The following is a 21,571-nucleotide window of genomic DNA, read 5'->3' on the forward strand; positions in this document are numbered from 1 at the left end:
TCATTGAAATATATTCACTATTGTACCAGTTATGGTCGTTTGAAAATTGGACCACTTTTATGAGGTTTTTCTCATTTTGCGAGGTCAAGGACCAACTTTTCGAATATTTTTGCGATTTCTACATATTCTCTAGCAAAATACGCATCGTTTGCATTCCTGAAAATTAAAATCCTTCAATCCGTTCAAGAGTTATGGCATTTTAAAGATTCGCCTGAAATTTCAGGGAAGCATTTCTCTTCTCACATTACATTTTTGGTACAGAATTTTTTTCTCGAAAGTGCGTAGAATTTTGGAGATATATCTATACACCAAAAATGATTGTAATTGACCCCAGCAATCGAAAATAATTTTTCCAGAACGATTTGAAACTTTTCAATTTCGCCGAAAAATTTAGGCACCTACCCCATGTCGATTTTTCTTAAAAAATACTTTTTCATTTTTAGTAATTTCGTTCGACGTCCTACAGAAAAGTTGTTTAATACTTTTTTGTAGGTACCCATGGACTCTACTTCAGAAAAAAGTTTCATGGAAATATATTCACTATTGTAGGAGTTATGGCTGTTTGAAAATTAGACCATTTTTATGGGGTTTTTCTAACATTACGGGGTCAAGGAACAACTTTTCGAATATTTTTATCATTGCTATATATTCTACACTAAAATACGCGGCATTTGGCTTTTTGAACATTAAAATCGTCCAATCTATTCAGAAGTTATGACATTTTAAAGAATCGCATGAAATTTCAGGGAAGCATTTCTGGCCTGAAATTGTATTTTCGGAAAGGAATTTTTTTCTCGAAACTGAATAGAATTTCGAGGGTATATGTATTCACCAAAAATGCTTATAATTGAGCCCCTCAACCAAAAAGAATTTTTTCAGAATGATTTGAAATTTTTCAATTTCGGCCAATTTAAGCACCTACCCCTTGTCCATTTTTCTTAAAAATTTGTTTTTCATTTTTAATAAATTTGTTTCACGTTCTACAGAAAAGTTGTCTAATACTTTTTTGTAGGTACCTATGAGCTCTACTTTATGATAAAGTTTCATTGAAATATATTCACTATTGTAGGAGTTATGGTCGTTTGAAAATTGGACCACTTTTATGAGGTTTTTCTCATTTTGCGGGGTCAAGGACCAACTTTTCGAATATTTTTGCAACTTCTACACATTCTCTAGCAAAATACGCGTCGTTTGCATTTTTGAAAATTAAAATCCTTCAATCCGTTCAGAAGTTATGACGTTTTAAAGATTCGCATGAAATGGCTAGAAATTATATTTTCGGTAAGGAATTTTTTTCTCGAAAATGGCTAGGATTTCGGGGGTATGTTTTTTTACCAAAAATGATTGTAATCGAGCCCTACAACCAAAAATAATTTTTTCAGAACGATTTGAAATTATTTTTTCACCAAAAAATTTAGACACCTACCCCCTGTTGATTTTTCTTAAAAATTTGTTTTTTATTTTTAATAAATTTGTATCACGCTCTACAGAAAAGTTGTCTAATACTTTTTTGTAGATACCCATGGGCTCCACTTCAAAAAAAAGTTTCATTGAAATATATTCACTATTGTACGAGTTATGGTCGTTTGAAAATTGGACCTCTTTTATGGGGTTTTCCTCATTTTGCGGGGTCAAGGACCAACTTTTCGAATATTTTTGGAATTTTCACATATTCTCTTGCAAAATACGCGTCGTTTACTGTTTTAAACATTAAAATCGTCCAATCCGTTCAGAAGTTATGACATTTTAAAGAATCGCATGAAATTTCAGGGAAGCATTTCTCTTCTCACATTACATTTTTGGTAAAGAATTTTTTTCTCGAAACTGAGTAGGATTTCTGGGGTATGTCTGTTGACCAAAAATGCTTGCAATTAATCCCTGCAACTAAAAATAATTTTTCCAAGACGATTCGAAAGTCTTTTTTTCCACCCAAAACTTTTAGCACTTACTCGAATTTTTTTCTCGAAAGTGGGTAGGATTTCGGAAGTATGTCTATTCACCAAAAATGATTGTAATTGACCCCCGCAGCCAAAAATAATTTTTCCAGAACGATTTGAAATTTTTGAATTTAATTGTTAATAACTTTTTAACGAAGCCTCCACCAACAAATAAGTATTCTTCATTTTCGTCTTATTTTGGCCTCTAGAATCCTCTATTAAAATTTTTCCCAGGGGTGGCCGAACACCCTGTATATATCAAAAAAGTAGTGTATCGATATTGCTACTGGTGGTAAAAGCATAATAACTGCCATGACAACAATTGACATTCCCTAATTTCTTAGTATGAAGTCAACCCTGTTCTCTTTTTTGCTATCTATGTATCTTTTACTCATTATTTGTTATACAAATTTAGTATTCAGTGCTCGTTAGGCCCATCAATCAAACGATACTCCGTTTTTTATAACCGAAATAAAACAAAAGCTAAAACAAAATCTTGTGAACAATTATGTGACTTAATTTAGCTTGTATTTCGTATAACTGCCAGGGCATCTTATGATTTTCTTTCTCAAATCCTGAGATGGTTCCTCTCATTCTACTTTACTAAACTTTGTGTAGTAAAATGATAATAATAATTTTAAATATCTACTATACAGTTTACTTAAGTGCCTTCCAACTTCTTACCTTGTACAGGACCAATAACAAAGCAAGAAAAATGAAAATATAAAATCAAGAATCGGGGTACCAGAGCTTAATAATCGCTACAACTCGTGAATTTTTAAACTGCCATGTTGTAGTTTACATACAATCAGTGTACAATAAAATGGTTGTAATTGAAGCTACAATTGGTATATATTGGGAATGAAATTAAATCAGACTAAAAAAATATAACAAAAGGGCACTCGAATGCATATGCAGAAATATCACTGTGAAAAGTTTAGAAGCCACTAGAACGAAAGGATTAGTGTTAAATAGTTCATCTTTCGAGTGAAAACGACGGATCAAAGGTACAAAGGATAGAAAACGAAGTGACAAAGTAGTTCGAAAGTCGAAGACTGACAAAACAAACAATAATTGTCAAGCAAACAAGATTTCTTCCGAGATCTCCGAGTCGCGTCTGCAGCCCCTTTTCAACCTCGTTTTGTGCTCCCGTTACGCGAAAACTCGTCGCACTTAACTATCCACTAACTTTTTAACCGACAACTTCTCTAAGAACGTTCCGCTCTTCGTAAGACGCGTTTTATCCCTGAAACGGTTTTCGCGACGAGTCAAGTGCCCCCTAACCTCTTTACTAACTACAATAATTCGCGCCTTCGAGTGAAAATCAGGACCATCAAATCAAAAATAAATGGTATTATGCGATATTCTTCTTCTTATTTTAACAATGTACGATTTTGGTGTCCCACGCAATAACACCAAAAACCACTTCGTTTATTATAAAATTTTTAGATACGACAATTTGGTTTTACCGCTCAGAATATAAAAACATGCATTTTTAACTGTATTAAGGTATCTAAATAAGATTTATTGACTGCTTTACCTGCGTTTCAAATGACGAGAATCTATTTTGGAAAGAAATCTGAATAAAACTAAAATGGAAACGCGAAAAAACTTTATTAAATGCAGAGGATTTTATTCGTATTCGTACACTATAATGGCGATTTAAAGAAAATGAAACGCGTTTTTTATGATTCTTTCCATTTATTTTTATCAAATGTTAATATTAATCGCGTTCAACGTTGCTTAACTTTGGTGATCAAATGAGTTTTCTTTTCAATTTATTCAAATATATATGAAAAAATGGATACCAGTTTAAAAAACAACGGCTCAATTCGTAAGGAACTAGTTTTTCTCATTTATAGTGAATTACTATTATACAGGGTGTTCAGCCACCCCTGGGAAAAATTTTAATGGGGGATTCTAGAGGCCAAAATGAGACGAAAATCAAGAATACCAATTTCTTGATGGAGGCTTCATCAAAAAGTTATTAACAAAATTATTAATAAAATTTGTCCATCTACACGAATTTTTTTTTCGAAAGTGAGTAGGATTTCCAAGGTATGTGTATTGAGCAAAAATGATTGTAATTGTCCCTTGCAAACAAAAATAATTTTTCCAGAACGATTTGAAATTTTTTAATTTTGTCCAAAAATTTGTCCACCTTCCTGAATTTTTTTCTCGAAAGTGTGAAGAATTTCGAAGGAATATGTGTTCATTAAAAATGATTGTAATTGACCCCCGCAACCGAAAATAATTTTTCCAAAACGATTTGAAATTTTTTAATTTTGTCCAAAAATTTAGACAGCTACCCCCTGTCGATTTTTCTTAAAATTTCGTTTTTGATTTTTAATAATTTTGTTTGCCGTCCTACAGAAAAGTTGTTTAATACTTTTTTGTAGGTACTCATGAGCTCTACTTCAGGAAAAAGTTTCATTGAAATATATTCACTATTGTAGGAGTTATGGCTGTTTGAAAATTGGACCACTTTTATGGAGTTTTTCACATTTTACGGGATTAAGGAGCAACTTTTATAGTATTTTTAGAAATTTCTACATATTCTTCACTAAAATACGCGTTGATTGCTTTTTTAAATATTAAAATCGTTCAATCCGTTCAAAAGTTATGACGTTTTCAAATTTTGGAGTGACATTTCTGGCCTGAAATTATATTTTCAGTAAGGAATTTTTTTCTCGAAAATGCGTAGGATTTCGTGGATATGTCTATTCACCGAAAATGATTATAATTGACGCCCGCAATCGAAAATAATTTTTCCAGAACGACTTGAAACTTTTCAATTTCGCTGAAAAAAGACACCTACCCCCTGTCGATTTTTCTTAAAAATTCGTTTTTGATTGTTAATAATTTTACTTGACGTCCTACAGAAAAGTTGTTTAATACTTTTTTGTAGGTACCCATGAGCTCTACTTCAGAAAAAAGTTTCATTGAAATGTATTCACAATTGTAGGAGTTATGGTCGTTTGAAAATTGGGCCACTTTTATGGAGTTTTTCACATTTTACGGGATTAAGGAGCAACTTTTATAATATTTTTAGAAATTTCTACATATTCTTCACCAAAATACGCGTTGATTGCTTTTTTAAATATTAAAATCGTTCAATCCGTTCAAAAGTTATGACGTTTTCAAATTTTGGAGTGACATTTCTGGCCTGAAATTATATTTTCAGTAAGGAATTTTTTTCTCGAAAATGCGTAGGATTTCGTGAATATGTCTATTTACCGAAAATGATTATAATTGACGCCCGCAACCGAAAATAATTTTTCCAGAACGACTTGAAACTTTTCAATTTCGCCGAAAAAAGACACCTACCCCCTGTTGATTTTTCTTAAAAATACGTTTTTGATTTTTAATAATTTTGCTTGACGTCCTACAGAAAAGTTGTTTAATACTTTTTTGTAGGTACCTATGAGCTCTACTTTATGAAAAAGTTTCATTGAAATATATTCACTATTGTAGGAGTTATGGTCGTTTGAAAATTGGACCTTTTTTGTGGGGGTTTTCTCACTTTAGGGAGTCAAGAAACAACTTTTCGTATATTTTTAGAATTTCTACATATTGTACACTAAAATACGCGCAGTTTGCTTTTTTAAACATTAAAATCGTCCAATCCGTTCAGAAGTTATGACGTTTTAAAGAATCGCATGAAAATTCGGGCAGATATTTCTGGCCAGAAATTATGTTTTCGGTAAGGAATTTTTGTCTCGAAACTGAGTAGGATTTCGGGGGTATGTCTGTTGACCAAAAAAGCTTGCAATTGACCTCTTCAGCTAAGAATAATTTTTCCAAGACGATTCGAAAGTTTTTTTTTCGTCGAAAAATTTCAGCACCTTCTCGATTTTTTTTCTCGAAAGTGGATAGGATTTTGGGGGTATATGTATTCACCAAAAATGGTTATAATTGATCCCCGCAAACGAAAATAATTTTTTCAGAACGATTTGAAATTTTTGAATTTAATTGTTAATAACTTTTTAACGGAGCCTCCATCAACAAATTGGTATTCTTGATTTTCATCTTATTTTGGCCTCTAGAATCTCCCATTTTCTCAGGAGTGACCGAACACCCTGTATGAGTGAGAGTAACTGTATGTATTACATTAATATCTATCTAAGCTGTTTGTATCTGTTTTTTTGTCTTCGTGTGTGTACGTGTTTTTCGGTTAATTATACATTAAACAAAATCTAGAACGTACTCTCATTTCTTAGAGATACTGAACTTTTCTGTAAATTATTATAAATACTGTTAATTGTGCTGAAAAAAAATAAATCTAGTGTCCACGAATATTCTTAATAAACAATTGCTATTCATATTTTTATTGTAGAAATGATATAATATTTTAAGTTTTATATTTAATGGCGTATTTGGAAGTTTGCATCGATTAATTATTTATTTTTAACCTGTCCATCCTATGTCTAAATTCGACAAAATAACCATAGTAAAAGATATAAATCAATATACACAATTATCCAACTATGTATAAATAAAAGATATTTACTTATGATTTTTATTGAATTTCTAATATAATATGTATCACAAAACTGCATAATCTATATATTCTATATTTCTTTACGTTTTAAATCACAATTCAATTTTTTAGTTTACAGTTTACACATACTTATATCTAATTTCGTTTTCTGAGTTTAGCAATATTTTAATTCATACTTAATCAACCGATTTACACAGAACGATAATTTAATTAGACTTATAGTATTGTTATTTAATTCGTATCGACTAATTATGAAAATGAGATTCACAAATGTTTCCTAAAAAGGACTAATAACTACGATTAAAATGTCGATTACTGCATATCAAAATAAATAAAATTGTCTCTAATTTTATTGCTTAGATACCAAAAAACTTTGAATACTTTCTCACAAATATTTGGAACAGTAGAAATATAGTAATTCACATCTCGACTACGCCTAATACGCCTCCTAACACAATTCAAAACGATATCACAGAAAAATAAACCATTTATTAATATTTGTAATATTTATAAATTAGAGTTCAGATGTTGTTTACAAATAAAAACTATCATCGAGCTATGGATTAAAATGTCGATTACTGCATATCAAAATAAATAAAGTCGTCTCTAATTTTATTGCTTAGATACCAAAAAACTTTGAATACTTTCTCACAAATATTTGGAACAGTAGAAATATAGTAATTCCCATCTCGACTACGCCTAATACGCCTCCTAATACAATTCAAAACCATATCACAGAAAAATAAACCATTTATTAATATTTGTAATATTTATAAATTAGAGTTCAGATGTTGTTTACAAATAAAAACTATCATCGAACTATGGATTAAAATGTCGATTACTGCATATCAAAATAAATAAAGTCGTCTCTAATTTTATTGCTTAGATACCAAAAAACTTTGAATACTTTCTCACAAATATTTGGAACAGTAGAAATATAGTAATTCACATCTCGACTACGCCTAATACGCCTCCTAATACAATTCAAATCGATATCACAGAGAAATAAACCATTTATTAATATTTGTAATATTTATAAATTAGAGTTCAGATGTTGTTTACAAATAAAAACTATCATCGAGCTATGGATTAAAATGTCGATTACTGCATATCAAAATAAATAAAGTCGTCTCTAATTTTATTGCTTAGATACCAAAAAACTTTGAATACTTTCTCACAAATATTTGGAACAGTAGAAATATAGTAATTCACATCTCGACTACGCCTAATACGCCTCCTAATACAATTCAAAACGATATCACAGAAAAATAAACCATTTTTTAATATTTGTAATATTTATAAATTAGAGTTCAGATGTTGTTTACAAATAAAAACTATCATCGAGCTATGGATTAAAATGTCGATTACTGCATATCAAAATAAATAAAATCGTCTCTAATTTTATTGCTTAGATACCAAAAAACTTTGAATACTTTCTCACAAATATTTGGAACAGTAGAAATATAGTAATTCACATCTCGACTACGCCTAATACGCCTCCTAATACAATTCAAGACGATATCACAGAAAAATAAACCATTTATTAATATTTGTAATATTTATAAATTAGAGTTCAGATGTTGTTTACAAATAAAAACTATCATCGAGCTATGGATTAAAATGTCGATTACTGCATATCAAAATAAATAAAGTCGTCTCTAATTTTATTGCTTAGATACCAAAAAACTTTGAATACTTTCTCACAAATATTTGGAACAGTAGAAATATAGTAATTCACATCTCGACTACGCCTAATACGCCTCCTAACACAATTCAAAACGATATCACAGAAAAATAAACCATTTATTAATATTTGTAATATTTATAAATTAGAGTTCAGATGTTGTTTACAAATAAAAACTATCATCGAGCTATGGATTAAAATGTCGATTACTGCATATTAAAATAAATAATGTTGTCTCTAATTTTATTGCTTAGATACCAAAAAACTTTGAATACTTTCTCACAAATATTTGGAACAGTAGAAATATAGTAATTCACATCTCGACTACGCCTAATACGTCTCCTAATACAATTCAAGACGATATCACAGAAAAATAAACCATTTTTTAATATTTGTAATATTTATAAATTAGAGTTCAGATGTTGTTTACAAATAAAAGCTATCATCGAACTATGGATTAAAATAGAGACTGCTGAATTTATTTTTAGTTTGTTTCATTTCATGATCCGTTCCTCGAACTTTCAAACTTCGATGTTTCGAGCTTAGCGAAAACAAATATTCTTCCTCTCGATACTTTCCAAATAAAAGGCGCGTTAAGGGTTATTATGCGTCCTTGTTTTCTTTCGGACTTTGTCTGGGCGAAAATTGGCTTGTTTGTTCGCGAGGGTGTTTTCAATCGTTGTGAACCGGGGTGAAAATTTGTGAATTTGTTTTCTTCCTGTTCCGGGGGACGCTGGGGCAGATTGGAAGAGGGTAGGTCAGTGAAGACGCGGAATCTTTTGGAGATTATTGATCTTGATACTCCGGTTTTGAAATGGCTTCGGGGAGACGACTGTTCGCCGTGAAAGATTCGCTGTTTTTAGATTGTTGGGGCTTCCGTGCAGCCTGATCGTTGGCTAACGAAAATATGAACAAATGGTAATAACTTTCATAATGTTCGTCGTGCGATCGAAAGACAATTAAAAATAGTAGGAATTAAAGAGTTTTAAATTCGAGACGGTTGTTTCGAGTTCCAATGCTTCAGTGTGTTTCAACTTTGCGATTTCTCCGCAGACTGAATTTACCGCCAAGTTGGTCAAGTTTGTCTCAAAAAACATGTGTCTTTTTACAAGTTTGAAGCAACAACTTTCAAGCTTTCCTAAATCTCAATTTTAATTTTTAAAATGTTAGAAATGTCTCAATATTTCGACTTTATTTCCATTGGTTCTCGAATTTTTACAAACTTTACGTTACACTTTTGCAGGGACTATTTAGCCTTATAAATCCACGAAATTCCCTCTTTGATTCCAAAAATTCTAATTATTGCATATTAGGATGATTCTTGGCTAGAGGAATTAAAATCATGCGTCCAGTTCCTTCAAAATTGTGTCACTCGGTGGAAAAATAATTACAAAATTTTAGAGTAATCGAGTAACGGAAAGTTTTAAAATTTCAAACATAGTTGTGCTATTATAGAAATATAAGTGAATATTTGTTAATCAAAGTATAATATTGAAACATTTTTGTGTAACTTTTTATGATACATTCAAAATTGTTGAGTTTTACCAATAAAAATTTTAGTAATTATGTAATTGACTACTAACAAAACATATAACTAAAACTAAAATAATTAAAATATAACTTACATGTGACAGAAAGCAAATAAAGATTGAAATTGGATTAATGTACGATATAACAAAATGATATGTATTTGTGTTACTTTTATATTAAACTAGATTTGATTGCATCAGGATCGAAATGGGCAACGAGTCACTCAGACCATCTCATCGCGGACCAAATTACTAAAAGAATGTCGAATTTAGGTAATTTGTTACACTTTTTGCTAAGTGAATATTCCTGTATACATATAAATGTAAATTTTGATTTTAATTTATAACACTCATGGGTCATGGGTCATACCATGAATGGTATCAAAATGCTGTAGGTTTATCCGATTTATAGTTTCGTAAATCTTTTCTGTAAATAATACAAAATAGATTTTTTTATCCAAATCTACGACAGTATTATATAATTTTGTATTAAATTTATTTCTCGTTTTTATCCACAATTGTAATTTCGGTTGATATTTGCGTAATTATTAAAGAATCAGGGTTAATCAAATTTTCGTAGATAAAAAGTATTGTATTCGGATTCAAATATATAATTTTAATTGTGCTTTGTACACTTTTAGTATATTGTTGGACATCATATACAAATTACTAACTATTATACGCTTGAGAAATTGTACTTTTACCAAAAAGTGGTCTTTCATAACAATGGAACAGAAGCATGCCCGAAGTTGAGACGAAATCATTAGAATTTTGAAATTTTCTCGATTTTAGAGAGCGTAATTTTTCTTGAAACCATTTTCTCGATTTTAGAGAGCGTAACAAAACTAAAAACGAGGACCGTTCTATTACACAACTTTCTGTTATGACAATACGAAGCTAACGCACTGAGACCACCTACGGTTGAAAGATAAAGAAACATAATCTAGGAGCAATTTCACAAAGACTAAAATTTTGTATGGAGGATGGTGTCCTCTGCACGTTGTTATTTTACAGAGCTCGCGAAACATAGGAAATAGGAATGATGGAGAGAATGAAATGCAAGAAACGGAAGCTGTAAAGGTTAAATCGTCGAACGCTTGCTGACCTCATCGTGGTCTTCTCTGTGTAGAGCGAGGTTCCTCGGGAAGGCTGGCACACTGCTGACGGTCAATCCCTTGAGATCCTTGAGCTCCTTGAGGGGTCCCAGCGCGTTCAGGTTATCCTTCAGATTGGCCAGATTAAAATTAATCCCGTGCTCCTTGAAGCTCAGGTGCCTGTTGAGCACTGTCTTGCCGAGAGCGCTCGCCAGCAGGCTGTTGTACAGCTCGTTCCTCAGGATGAACTTTTGCTCGGCGGGACTTTCGTCCTTGCTCGACATGTCGTTCGAAGAGTCCGAGTCGATCTCGACCGACGAATTCGACACGACGCTCATCGTGGACATTTTGTCGCGTCGATTGGAAACACACCTAAGATCCTTGGCTCCGTCGTCGTTCGAGCTTATTAAAATACCTGTACATGTGTTCCTTGCGTGTGTATAGGAATATAGAATTAAATACGCTTTCCAGGGTGTATGTATATATATATAATATATATGTGTGTGTATATATATATTTCTTTTCGCTTAATATCTGCTATTATTAGTCGTGACACGCGAGAGGTTTAAAAACACCGTCGATACCACCGTCGCGGTCCAAGGATTGCTTGAATGGAGCGGCCTGCCACGTGGCGGCTCTCACACGTCCGCGATTTAAAAAGCTGTCGTCGAAAGGCAATCGGGGCTCGCGGGAAAATACACTCCCCCGTGTTTGCGGCTAAATTCGTTTGCTTTTATTGCCTTGCGGACCTGAACGCTGTAAGACACGATGCAGTTGCTTTTGTTGTCGCTTCCCCATTATCGAGGTGCCGTCCACCTTTTCATGGGATCGAATGGATAGAGACGTGGCAGCGTGCGATATCGTAGATATCCCACGGCCTCTTCGAGCTAATCTTGGTTTCTCTTTTATTATTATTAGTCTACTTAGCGTTTAAGGGGCTTATCAAGTATTATCAGTGGTCGCGTGTGGCCAGGCCGGCGGGACGAGGCGTCCGCAGGAAAAAACATTGCATCGTGGCGTTTAGGAACTTTTGCGCGCGCAGCTGATTACGCATGGCCGTGGCCTTTCTAATTGGCTGGCTAATTAGCGCGGGAGGGTGCCACTGGTGCCGCGGTACACGAGGTTTCCGCGTGACCGCGCGCTCTCCTCCGCTCCGGGAATCACTCTTCTCTCTTACGTCCTACTTTGTTAGACGAGTTGCGCATAAAACACGTGAAAAATAGGAACTTTGGTTAATCGTTGCACTCTATCTCTCTCTCTCTTTCACCCTGGCTGTGCGTCGCTTCCCCTCTCGGTCTCCTTCCTGCACGCTCTCCTTTTCTCCCCGTTACCCTCCTCATCGGCGTGCAACGACGAGGCAGCCGGTTATTACAATCTCACCCTCGACTCTTCCCCTGGTGATCCTCCTCCGCCTGGTCGGACTCGTCCGTCGCCAGGTAGAAGGAGAGGAAGCGCGGTGAGTAGAAGTAGAAGAAGGGAGAGAAGAGGAAGAAGAAACGGACAGAGGAACATCCTCCTCTACTCGGTGCGTCGAGGAACATCCTTCAGGCTTCCATCGGAATCGCTCGCGCGATCGTGTGTTCCTCTGCCGCGGCCGGTCCGCTCGCTCAGGAGGCCCAACGGCCTCCCCTTTCCATGTCCAGGGTCGCGCGGCGAGCAGCGGTAGCGCGCGATTGGTCGACCGTGGGCCCAACGAGCGCCGAACACGGCCGAGAGAGCGCGACGGGACCCGATCCGACGGGCCGGGCGACCGCTCGAGTTATTCCGCGCACCTTCGGCCGTCCTCGTGCCGCGAGCTGCACGATGGTGGGGGCGAGCGGCCGGTCAGTCGCGTTTCGAATGTCGGCGAGTGAATTAACTCCGTGGGCCGACGACAGGCGTGCCGAGGGGTTCGTCAGTCGCAACGTTTCGCAGCTTAACACGAACACCGAGCACCGAATTCCTTCCGCTGACGGAAACCGCGTCGCGGCTCGAGAAGGGGGTTGCCTCTCGAATCCCAGTTTCTTATGTGAGCGCGACCGCGCGACTGGTTGATGCAGTCCGCGGCGGAGCATAAGGAAGCGGAAGCTCGCCGTTCCTTCTCTCCCCGTCGATCCTTCTCCGTTGCACCGCTTTCTAGCCGTTGTCGGTATCCTTCTCCGTTCCTCCGTTTTCTCCTTGTCGCGCCGCCGGCCAAGGAAAGGCGCGCACGCTTCGCCGCGGCCGCCGGCGTCGTCGACGTCGTCGTCGTCGTCGTCGTGGTGTGCCCTCCGTCTTCTACTTCCTTTTTCTTCTCTCTCTGTTTCCACCCTCTCGCGAGCCTCTCGGTTACTCTCGAGCTCGAGCTCTCTCGCGCCGCCGTGTATCTGTCTCTCCCGCCACAATGCCGCAGGAAGGGGGTGGCTGCTCGGAGGTAAGGAGAAGCCCGTAAGGAAGTAGGAAAGCGCGCGAGACGGAGACGGAGCTCCTGGAGAGACGAAAAGGTGCCGAGACACCGAGAAAGGGGTGGGAGACCGAGAAACTCTAAGGTGGAGGTGGAGAGGAAACGAGCAAAAAGAAACCGTGGCGAGAGGCGACGGGGGTGGAGGGAGACATATCCCGCGAAGAAAAAGATAAATATAGATATTTTTCCTTTGGTCGACCACCTGGAGAGAGACGCCAGGGGGTGAACGAGGGGGAGAGGGGGGGGGGGGTGGCGAATGGGGAGGGGGTGGGTAAAGGGGTGGACGAGGGGACGGCGAGGTTAGAACGGAGGAAGAACGCTCGTGTGGGTGGCGCTGGGCCGGGGAAGAGAGCAGAGGGGAGGGTGTTGTACGCTCGTTTCCCGCCTCCCAGACCGAATTGGAAAAATGGAAATAATAAGAGTCGCCTCCTGGGGGGTTGCACGGCGGGCTGCACGAACAGCCGAAGGGGTTGTAGGGGGCGCGGGACGGCGGGTAGGTGGGTAGATGGGATGGGGGCGGTGGGGGTTGTGCGCAGTGCAGCATGCGCCTAGACGACGGGGGAAACACACGTCGGTTTCACGTTCGTGTGTAAACCTCACGTGTGTCGGAGGCAAGGAAGTGGAGGGAGGGGGGGGGGGGGGCTTGGGGGTGGAAGATCGAGAAAGAGACTCGCGTGATGCGAGGGGGAATACCTTGACGGACACGTCGAAACCAACATGGCCACCGCTTCGAAAGACTCGCGCATTCCGTACGTAAATTAATCCTCGAGCGGCCGATGTGCCCGCGTGTGTCGTCGAATTCTTTCTTCCTGGTAATTCGATTCGCTCTGTCTTTGATGTTTCCTCTCTCCTGCCAATTACTCTTTACGATTCCGGGAGAAATTAGAAACGAGTAGTTGCTCTCCTGGAACTCCAGAAAACTTTTTACGCAACATCCGGACGACTCTTCCGGCCGTAAAATATAAATCGCGGAATCCCCAAAGCCAACAAGACCGATCTTATAAGATCTGATAAGACCGAGTCGCGAAAAGGCCCGTTTATTTGCTCGGCGCAGCGAGCATCCCTCTCGAAGGAAGGACGAGTTCTGGGACAGTTTGTTCCAGTTTTCGCGACTGTGATCGCTGTCGTTGCTCCTCCGCGGTGGAAATGATTGTTTGTTTGCTCGCTCGGGGATGTTTTATCGAAGGCGGTAACGAGACGCAGTCGCCGATAATGGAGGTTGGCCCGTGCTCGTCTCCGAATGTAAAAATAATACGCCCAGGGGGGACAGAAATCATCGTTTTTCTTTGAACGCGATTTTCCTCGACTGACAAATGTCGTCGTTTCAAGACGACGCGGAACCGATGGGTTTCCGTCGAACAGTTCCCCCCGCGAGCTCCCGCCCGTTTTAGGGAATTGAACGCGAACGAAAAACAAGCACGGAATTTGTTAGGGTAACTTCCATCGAAAACTCAACCTTCTTACGAACATCGAGAAACGAATAACTCTGTTTGTATAAAAAATAAGAAATACTTCGGAAAGGTCAAGAAACAATTCTCTAGAAAGATCGCTTCGTCCCGATCCACCACGAGATCCCCAGATCGCGCTCCTCCACTTGTTATTTCACTATCAATCGCCATAAAGCATTCAGATCAGGCGGTCGAGCCATAATAGATGTACCGCACGCTAACCCGCGCTCCATTCTTCCGAACATGTGGCACTGCATAGAGGGAGAGCGAGCTTGGCAAATAACAGATGGGTCACATGAGCAGGTAATACCGTAGTTCCTCTCGAGTGGTATCAGCTTTTGAGGTTACCACGGATCTACCGTGGCCGCGCGCACGCACACAGACGCACGCGAGTTGAAGGAATGGCCAGGGAGAACGTGACTCCGGCAACGTTCCGGAGATGCTGTTTCACGTGGTTGCATAAAAGTTCAACGGGAATCGGGGATCGAGTCGCCTGTTACCTCTAATATCCTCTAACGGTGCATCCCCAATTACCATTGTGCCCATTCACATGCAGATAGCTTCACACTCCTCGATTCCACCCCTTTCTCCGGCCCTCGTCTCCCTTAAGTAGCCCGATGGGAGCACGGTCTGTCTTTTCATCTCTCCCGCGGCCGTTTCCTCCGCTACCCTACTCGGTGATTATTTGTGTTTTGGTTTTTCGAGGCGGGCCGGAAGAGGAGTTCCCTGGTTTACGATTACCCGTATCGACGAGAACTCGAGAACTCCTTTCCTCTTCTCGCGACCTCCGAGCCAAACGACGCTCTACCGTTACAACGCGACAAGTCGGCCTCCATAATCGATTCAAACGCGATATTTTAACACGTTCGCATCGTGGGTTTGGCGTTCTTCGCCTCTGCGTTCAGTCGCACTCTCAGATTCCCGCGTTTCTTTCAGTCTACCGAGTTCCTTTTCTCCCGGGACATCAATATGGATGCATCCTATCCAACGATCGTATTTGCGTATTTATCATTTCTTTTATGGTCCCACCTGTGCTCCGTTTCTATTAATTTTTCAATTCTTTACAACTTCCTCGCGATCTGCGTGATTCAAGGAAAATAACTACCCCTAGTAAGTTAAAATCTGCAATTTTTTAAGAAAAGACTTTATTCGCGTTGGCGTTCCAGATGGAGTTACTACTTTTAGAATTGAAAAATTTGAAATTTTTTCTCCACTGGTTGGAAAGTGAAAAAGTTTCAAACAGCATTCCTGCCGCCGTTTGTCTTAATAAATGATTATTCGCTTCGCAGAAGTATTTGATAATTTATATTTTATTGGAAATCGTAATATTTTTAGTTTTTATACTATGGCCATTATACTTGCTCCACATTATGCAGAAAATATGTTATTAGGGGCATGTTAGCGCCAATTTTATTAAAGGCAAACGTTTAACGTATACAATATATTTCTCTCTTCGACAATAACAAACAGGGGAAATGCATAACCAAAGTTTTCGCCTTTACTAAAATTATAAGTTTAATCATGACACTTTAGTTATCCTAAGCTCCTCGAAATGGTGAAAATTTATTTCCATTTATTAATTAATATTATAATTATAATTACTATTATGGAATTGGAAATAGTTCCCCATGATATCGAAAAATTAAACTGAACGCTTGAACTGATTAAATATTCTCTTCAGTTTTTTTACGCGGTAAAATATCAAACTCACTCAATAATCTATTGATATTAATCAACTTCGAAAATATTTACCTTGTTAGCCAAACTCAGGTTCGCTAATTCCCATATCAAGTGACTGTAGGATCTATAAATAAATTTATACACAAATACCACTTTCTGTGTTTCGTATAATTTAACAAATTGGGCTTAAATAGAATGTCTATTCGATCACGTAAACGAATAAATAAACAATTTGAGCAACACCTGAAGTCTCTCGAGAGCTGAAGGGGATGAGAGAGAAAGGGTATGAAAATAATCGCGGCTCCTATCTCTGGCAGCGAGCCATGCAGATTCTTCGGCGAGGCGAGGTCCTCCGATAAGACGCAAAATCCGTGAGCAGGGGGTTGAGGGGAGGGTTGGTTGGCGGCGTGGCGCGAGGTGAAAATTAAAGAAGCGCTAAGTCGGGCGCTAGACTGAAGAACCACTTGTTGAGCAGCTTGTGGCGGCGGCACGTTGGTTAGGGGGAGGTCGGAGGGGTTGGAAAGCACAGGGAGACGACGGGATGGGCAGGGGTGGACCGGTTGACGGGGGTGGCAGGGCGCGGATATGCAGATGAGGGGTGGCCACCCCCGTGTAACTAACTTCTAACTTTCGCGTAAAGACCAGCGGCGGCCTTCCGTCGGTTTTACACCGCTGACTCGCGCGCTCCACCCTTCCCGCCCCTGGAGAATTAAATCTGTGCACCCCCGAACTGCCGCAGAGACTTTTCGTCGAACGTAAGCACGCTCGAGTCCGCGAGCCGCAAAACGAGACCCTCGTGGGGAACGTTTCCTCGCGAACACGGTTCCTTAAGGGATGATTGTTGTTTTTTTACACTTTGCTCCGAGATTGATTTCGTTTTCCCGAGCACGTAGCTACGTTTATGAATATAACAATGTATTTTTTAATATAGAAGCATGAGTAACGCTTTATTTGTTGTATATCGTTGTTTATAAGCATTTATTCTCGAATGATGCTTTTTTTAATTAAAACAAGTTTTTTATGGATTTTTCTGACAGGGTTAGAAACATCGAACAATCATAAATATAACAATGTATCTTTTAATATAGAAGTATAAGTAACGATTTTTTTGTTGTTTGTATGCATTTATTCTTGAATGTTGCTCTTTTTAATTAAAACAAGTTTTTTATGGATTTTTCTGACAGGTTTGGAAATGTTAGACCGCTAAAACATTCACCTATCGAACAATCATAAATATTACAATGTATCTTTTAATATAGAAGTAAAAGTAACGATTTTTTTGTTGTTTGTATGCATTTACTCTCGAATGTTGCTTTTTTTAATTAAAACAAATTTTTTATGGATTTCTCTGACAGGTTTAAAAACTTTAGACCGCTAAAACATTCACCTATCGAACAATCATAAATATAAAGATGTATCTTTTAATATAGAAATATAAGTAACGATTTCTTTGTTGTTTGTATGCATTTATTCTCGAATGTTGCGTTTTTTAATCAAAACAAGTTTTTTATGGATTTTTCTGACAAATTTAGAAACGTTAAACCGCTAAAATATTCACCTATCGAACAATCATAAATATAACAATGTATCCTTTAATATAGAAGTATAAGTAGCGCTTTCTTTGTTGTTTGTATGCATTTATTCTCGAATGTTGCTCTTTTTAATTAAAACAAATTTTTTATGGATTTTTCTGACAGGTTTAGAAACATCGAACAATCATAAATATAACAATGTATCTTTTAATATAGAAGTATAAGTAACGATTTTTTTGTTGTTTGTATGCATTTATTCTCGAATGTTGTTTTTTTTAATTAAATCAAATTTTTTATGGATTTTTCTGACAAGTTTAGAAACGTTAGACCGCTGAAATATTCACCTATCGAACAATCATAAATATAACAATGTATCCTTTAATATAGAAGTATAAGTAACGATTTCTTTGTTGATTGTATGCATTTATTCTCGAATGTTGCTTTTTTTAATTAAAATAAGTTTTTTATAGATTTTGCTGACAAATTTAGAAACGTTAGACCGCTAAATCATTCACCTATCGAACAATCATAAATATAACAATGTATCTTTTAATATAGAAGTATAAGTAACGATTTCTTTGTTGTTTGTATGCATTTATTCTCGAATGTTGCTTTTTTTAATTAAAACAAGTTTTTTATGGATTTTTCTGACAAATTTAGAAACGTTAGACCGCTAAAATATTCATCTATCGAACAATCATATATATAACAATGTATCTTTTAATATAGAAGTATAAGTAACGATTTCTTTGTTGCATACCGTTGTTTATATGCATTTATTCTCGAATGTTGCTCTTTTTAATTAAAACAAATTTTTTATGGATTTTTCTGACAGGTTTAGAAACATCGAACAATCATAAATATAACGATGTATCTTTTAATATAGAAGTATAAGTAACGATTTCTTTGTTGTTTGTATGCATTTATTCTCAAATGTTGCTCTTTTTAATTAAAACAAGTTTTTTATGGATTTTTCTGACAGGTTTGGAAATGTTAGACCGCTAAAACATTCACCTATCGAACAATCATAAATATTACAATGTATCTTTTAATATAGAAGTATAAGTAACGATTTTTTTGTTGTTTGTATGCATTTACTCTCGAATGTTGCTTTTTTTAATTAAAACAAATTTTTTATGGATTTTTCTGACAGGTTTAGAAACATCGAACAATCATAAATATAACAATGTATCTTTTAATATAGAAGTATAAGTAACGATTTTTTTGTTGTTTGTATGCATTTATTCTTGAATGTTGCTCTTTTTAATTAAAACAAGTTTTTTATGGATTTTTCTGACAGGTTTGGAAATGTTAGACCGCTAAAACATTCACCTATCGAACAATCATAAATATTACAATGTATCTTTTAATATAGAAGTATAAGTAACGATTTTTTTGTTGTTTGTATGCATTTACTCTCGAATGTTGCTTTTTTTAATTAAAACAAATTTTTTATGGATTTTTCTGACAGGTTTAGAAACATCGAACAATCATAAATATAACGATGTATCTTTTAATAGAGAAGTATAAGTAACGATTTCTTTGTTGCATACCGTTGTTTATATGCATTTACCCTCGAATGATGCTTTTTTTAATTAAAACAAGTTTTTTATGGATTTTTCTGACAAATTTAGAAACGTTAGACCGCTAAAATATTCATCTATCGAACAATCACAAATATAACAATGTATCTTTTAATATAGAAGTATAAGTAACGATTTCTTTGTTGTTTGTATGCATTTATTCTCGAATGTTGTTTTTTTAATTAAAACAAATTTTTAATGGATTTTTCTGACAGGTTTAGAAACATCGAACAATCATAAATGTAACAATGTATCTTTTAATATAGAAGTATAAGTAACGATTTCTTTGTTGTTTGTATGCATTTATTCTCGAATGTTGCTTTTTTTAATTAAAACAAGTTTTTTATGGATTTTTCTGACAAATTTAGAAACGTTAGACCGCTAAAATATTCATCTATCGAACAATCACAAATATAACAATGTATCTTTTAATATAAAAGTATAAGTAACGCTTTCTTTGTTGAATACTGTTGTTTGTATGCATTTATTCTCGAATGTTGCTTTTTTTAATTAAAACAAGTTTTTTATGGATTTTTCTGACAAATTTAGAAACGTTAGACCGCTAAAATATTCACCTATCGAACAATCATAAATATAACAATGTATCCTTTAATATAGAAGTATAAGTAACGATTTTTTTGTTGTTTATATGCATTTATTCTCGAATGTTGCTTTTCTTAATTAAAACAAGTTTTTTATGGATTTTTCTGACAAATTTAGAAACGTTAGACCGTTAAAATATTCACCTATCGAACAATCATAAATATAACAATGTATTTTTTAATATAGAAGTATAAGTAACGCTTTCTTTGTTGCATACCGTTGTTTGTATGCATTTATTCTCGAATGTTGCTCTTTTTAATTAAAACAAACTTTTTATGGATTTTTCTGACAGGTTTAGAAACGTTAGACCGCTAAAACATTCACCTATCGAACAATCATAAATATAACAATGCACCCTTTAATATACAAATATAAGTAATGCTTTCTTTGTTGTTTATATGCATTTATTCTCGAATGTTGCTCTTTTTAATTAAAACAAATTTTTTATGGATTTTTATTTATATTTTATATTTTCAATAGATTTATATTTTCAATAAATAGTTTATATTAAATTATTCTAGGTTCAGAAAATTAAAACGATACATAATGTTATGTTACTAAATTGAATTTTGTTATATATGTTAAGCACATGAATAGAAGAATTTTCAAAGTCTTTATTAATAACAACGTCGAAACCTTATTCTTCAATCGACTTAGTTCACTTTGTTTTATTGTCGATTCTGTTTTTTGTTTGTTTCGCTAGATTTTTCAAACGAACTGACTCCAGTCATATATTTTCCCATCAGGTGTTTGAAATTGGCAACTTAAACCATGGTTTTCCGTGCACGCATGGTTTTATGGAAGATTTGCCGGAATTCTCTAACCGTATTAAAGCGATACCATATTGTAGAAGTGTAGTATACAGAGAGGTTCTCTGTATTCTTGCTTTTCTTTTACTTCCGTGTTACGTATTCAGGACTTTGTATGTATTTTGTTATTTTGTTCCGTTACGACGAATGAAATCGTTACATAAAGCGAATAAAGAATGAAATTAACTATTGAATAAAACGAAAAGAATATTAGGATAAAATAACAATAGAAATGGGGAAAGAAGATAATATCTATCTGTATGCATAAGAAATAACGATTTAAATATTACAAGAAGTAGAATATAACAATGTTGCATCGATGAAAATTTTCATGGAAAATGTCTCGAAAACTTAATAACAGTCAACTTTCAGATTGACGATCTACATAATAATTCTTATATTCCAGAAAAGGAAATAAAAGTGATACGAAACAAGATATACATTTGAACTAAGTTATATTTTGGTTAGTACAACTACCATTGCAATTAATATATAATTAATTTATACTCATACTATACAAGTTATTATTTATTAAACACTGTTATTAAAAGTACCCCCAAAGATTGTTCAGACTAGAAAGATTTGAGAGAAACTTGAGTTCGATGTTCGTAGAAAGCCGATTGAAAGCGTTCCAACCGCCCCTCCGTTCCGAATCAGAATTACCACCAAAGAACAATTTGACTTATCATCTTTCCACCCCCCTTTCCGCCCCCCCTTCCGCCCGGTGGGGCGCTCGAGGACGCAAGGGA

The 21,571-nt window shown here is 36.2% G+C and overlaps 1 protein-coding gene across 1 annotated transcript in view; it reads right to left on the reverse strand.

The window, feature by feature from the left end:
• Positions 1-11,092, reverse strand: part of LOC143344911 (uncharacterized) — a 571,467-nt gene extending 560,375 nt beyond the window's left edge. The window contains exon 1 of the mRNA XM_076771527.1: positions 10,757-11,092. Within this exon, the coding sequence (XP_076627642.1) occupies positions 10,757-11,092 (336 nt within the window). The remainder of the gene's footprint in view (positions 1-10,756) is intronic.
• Between the last annotated feature and the right edge of the window lie 10,479 nt (positions 11,093-21,571).

Source organism: Colletes latitarsis, chromosome 8, assembly GCF_051014445.1.
Source record: "Colletes latitarsis isolate SP2378_abdomen chromosome 8, iyColLati1, whole genome shotgun sequence".
In the NCBI taxonomy this organism is placed as follows: domain Eukaryota; kingdom Metazoa; phylum Arthropoda; class Insecta; order Hymenoptera; family Colletidae; genus Colletes; species Colletes latitarsis.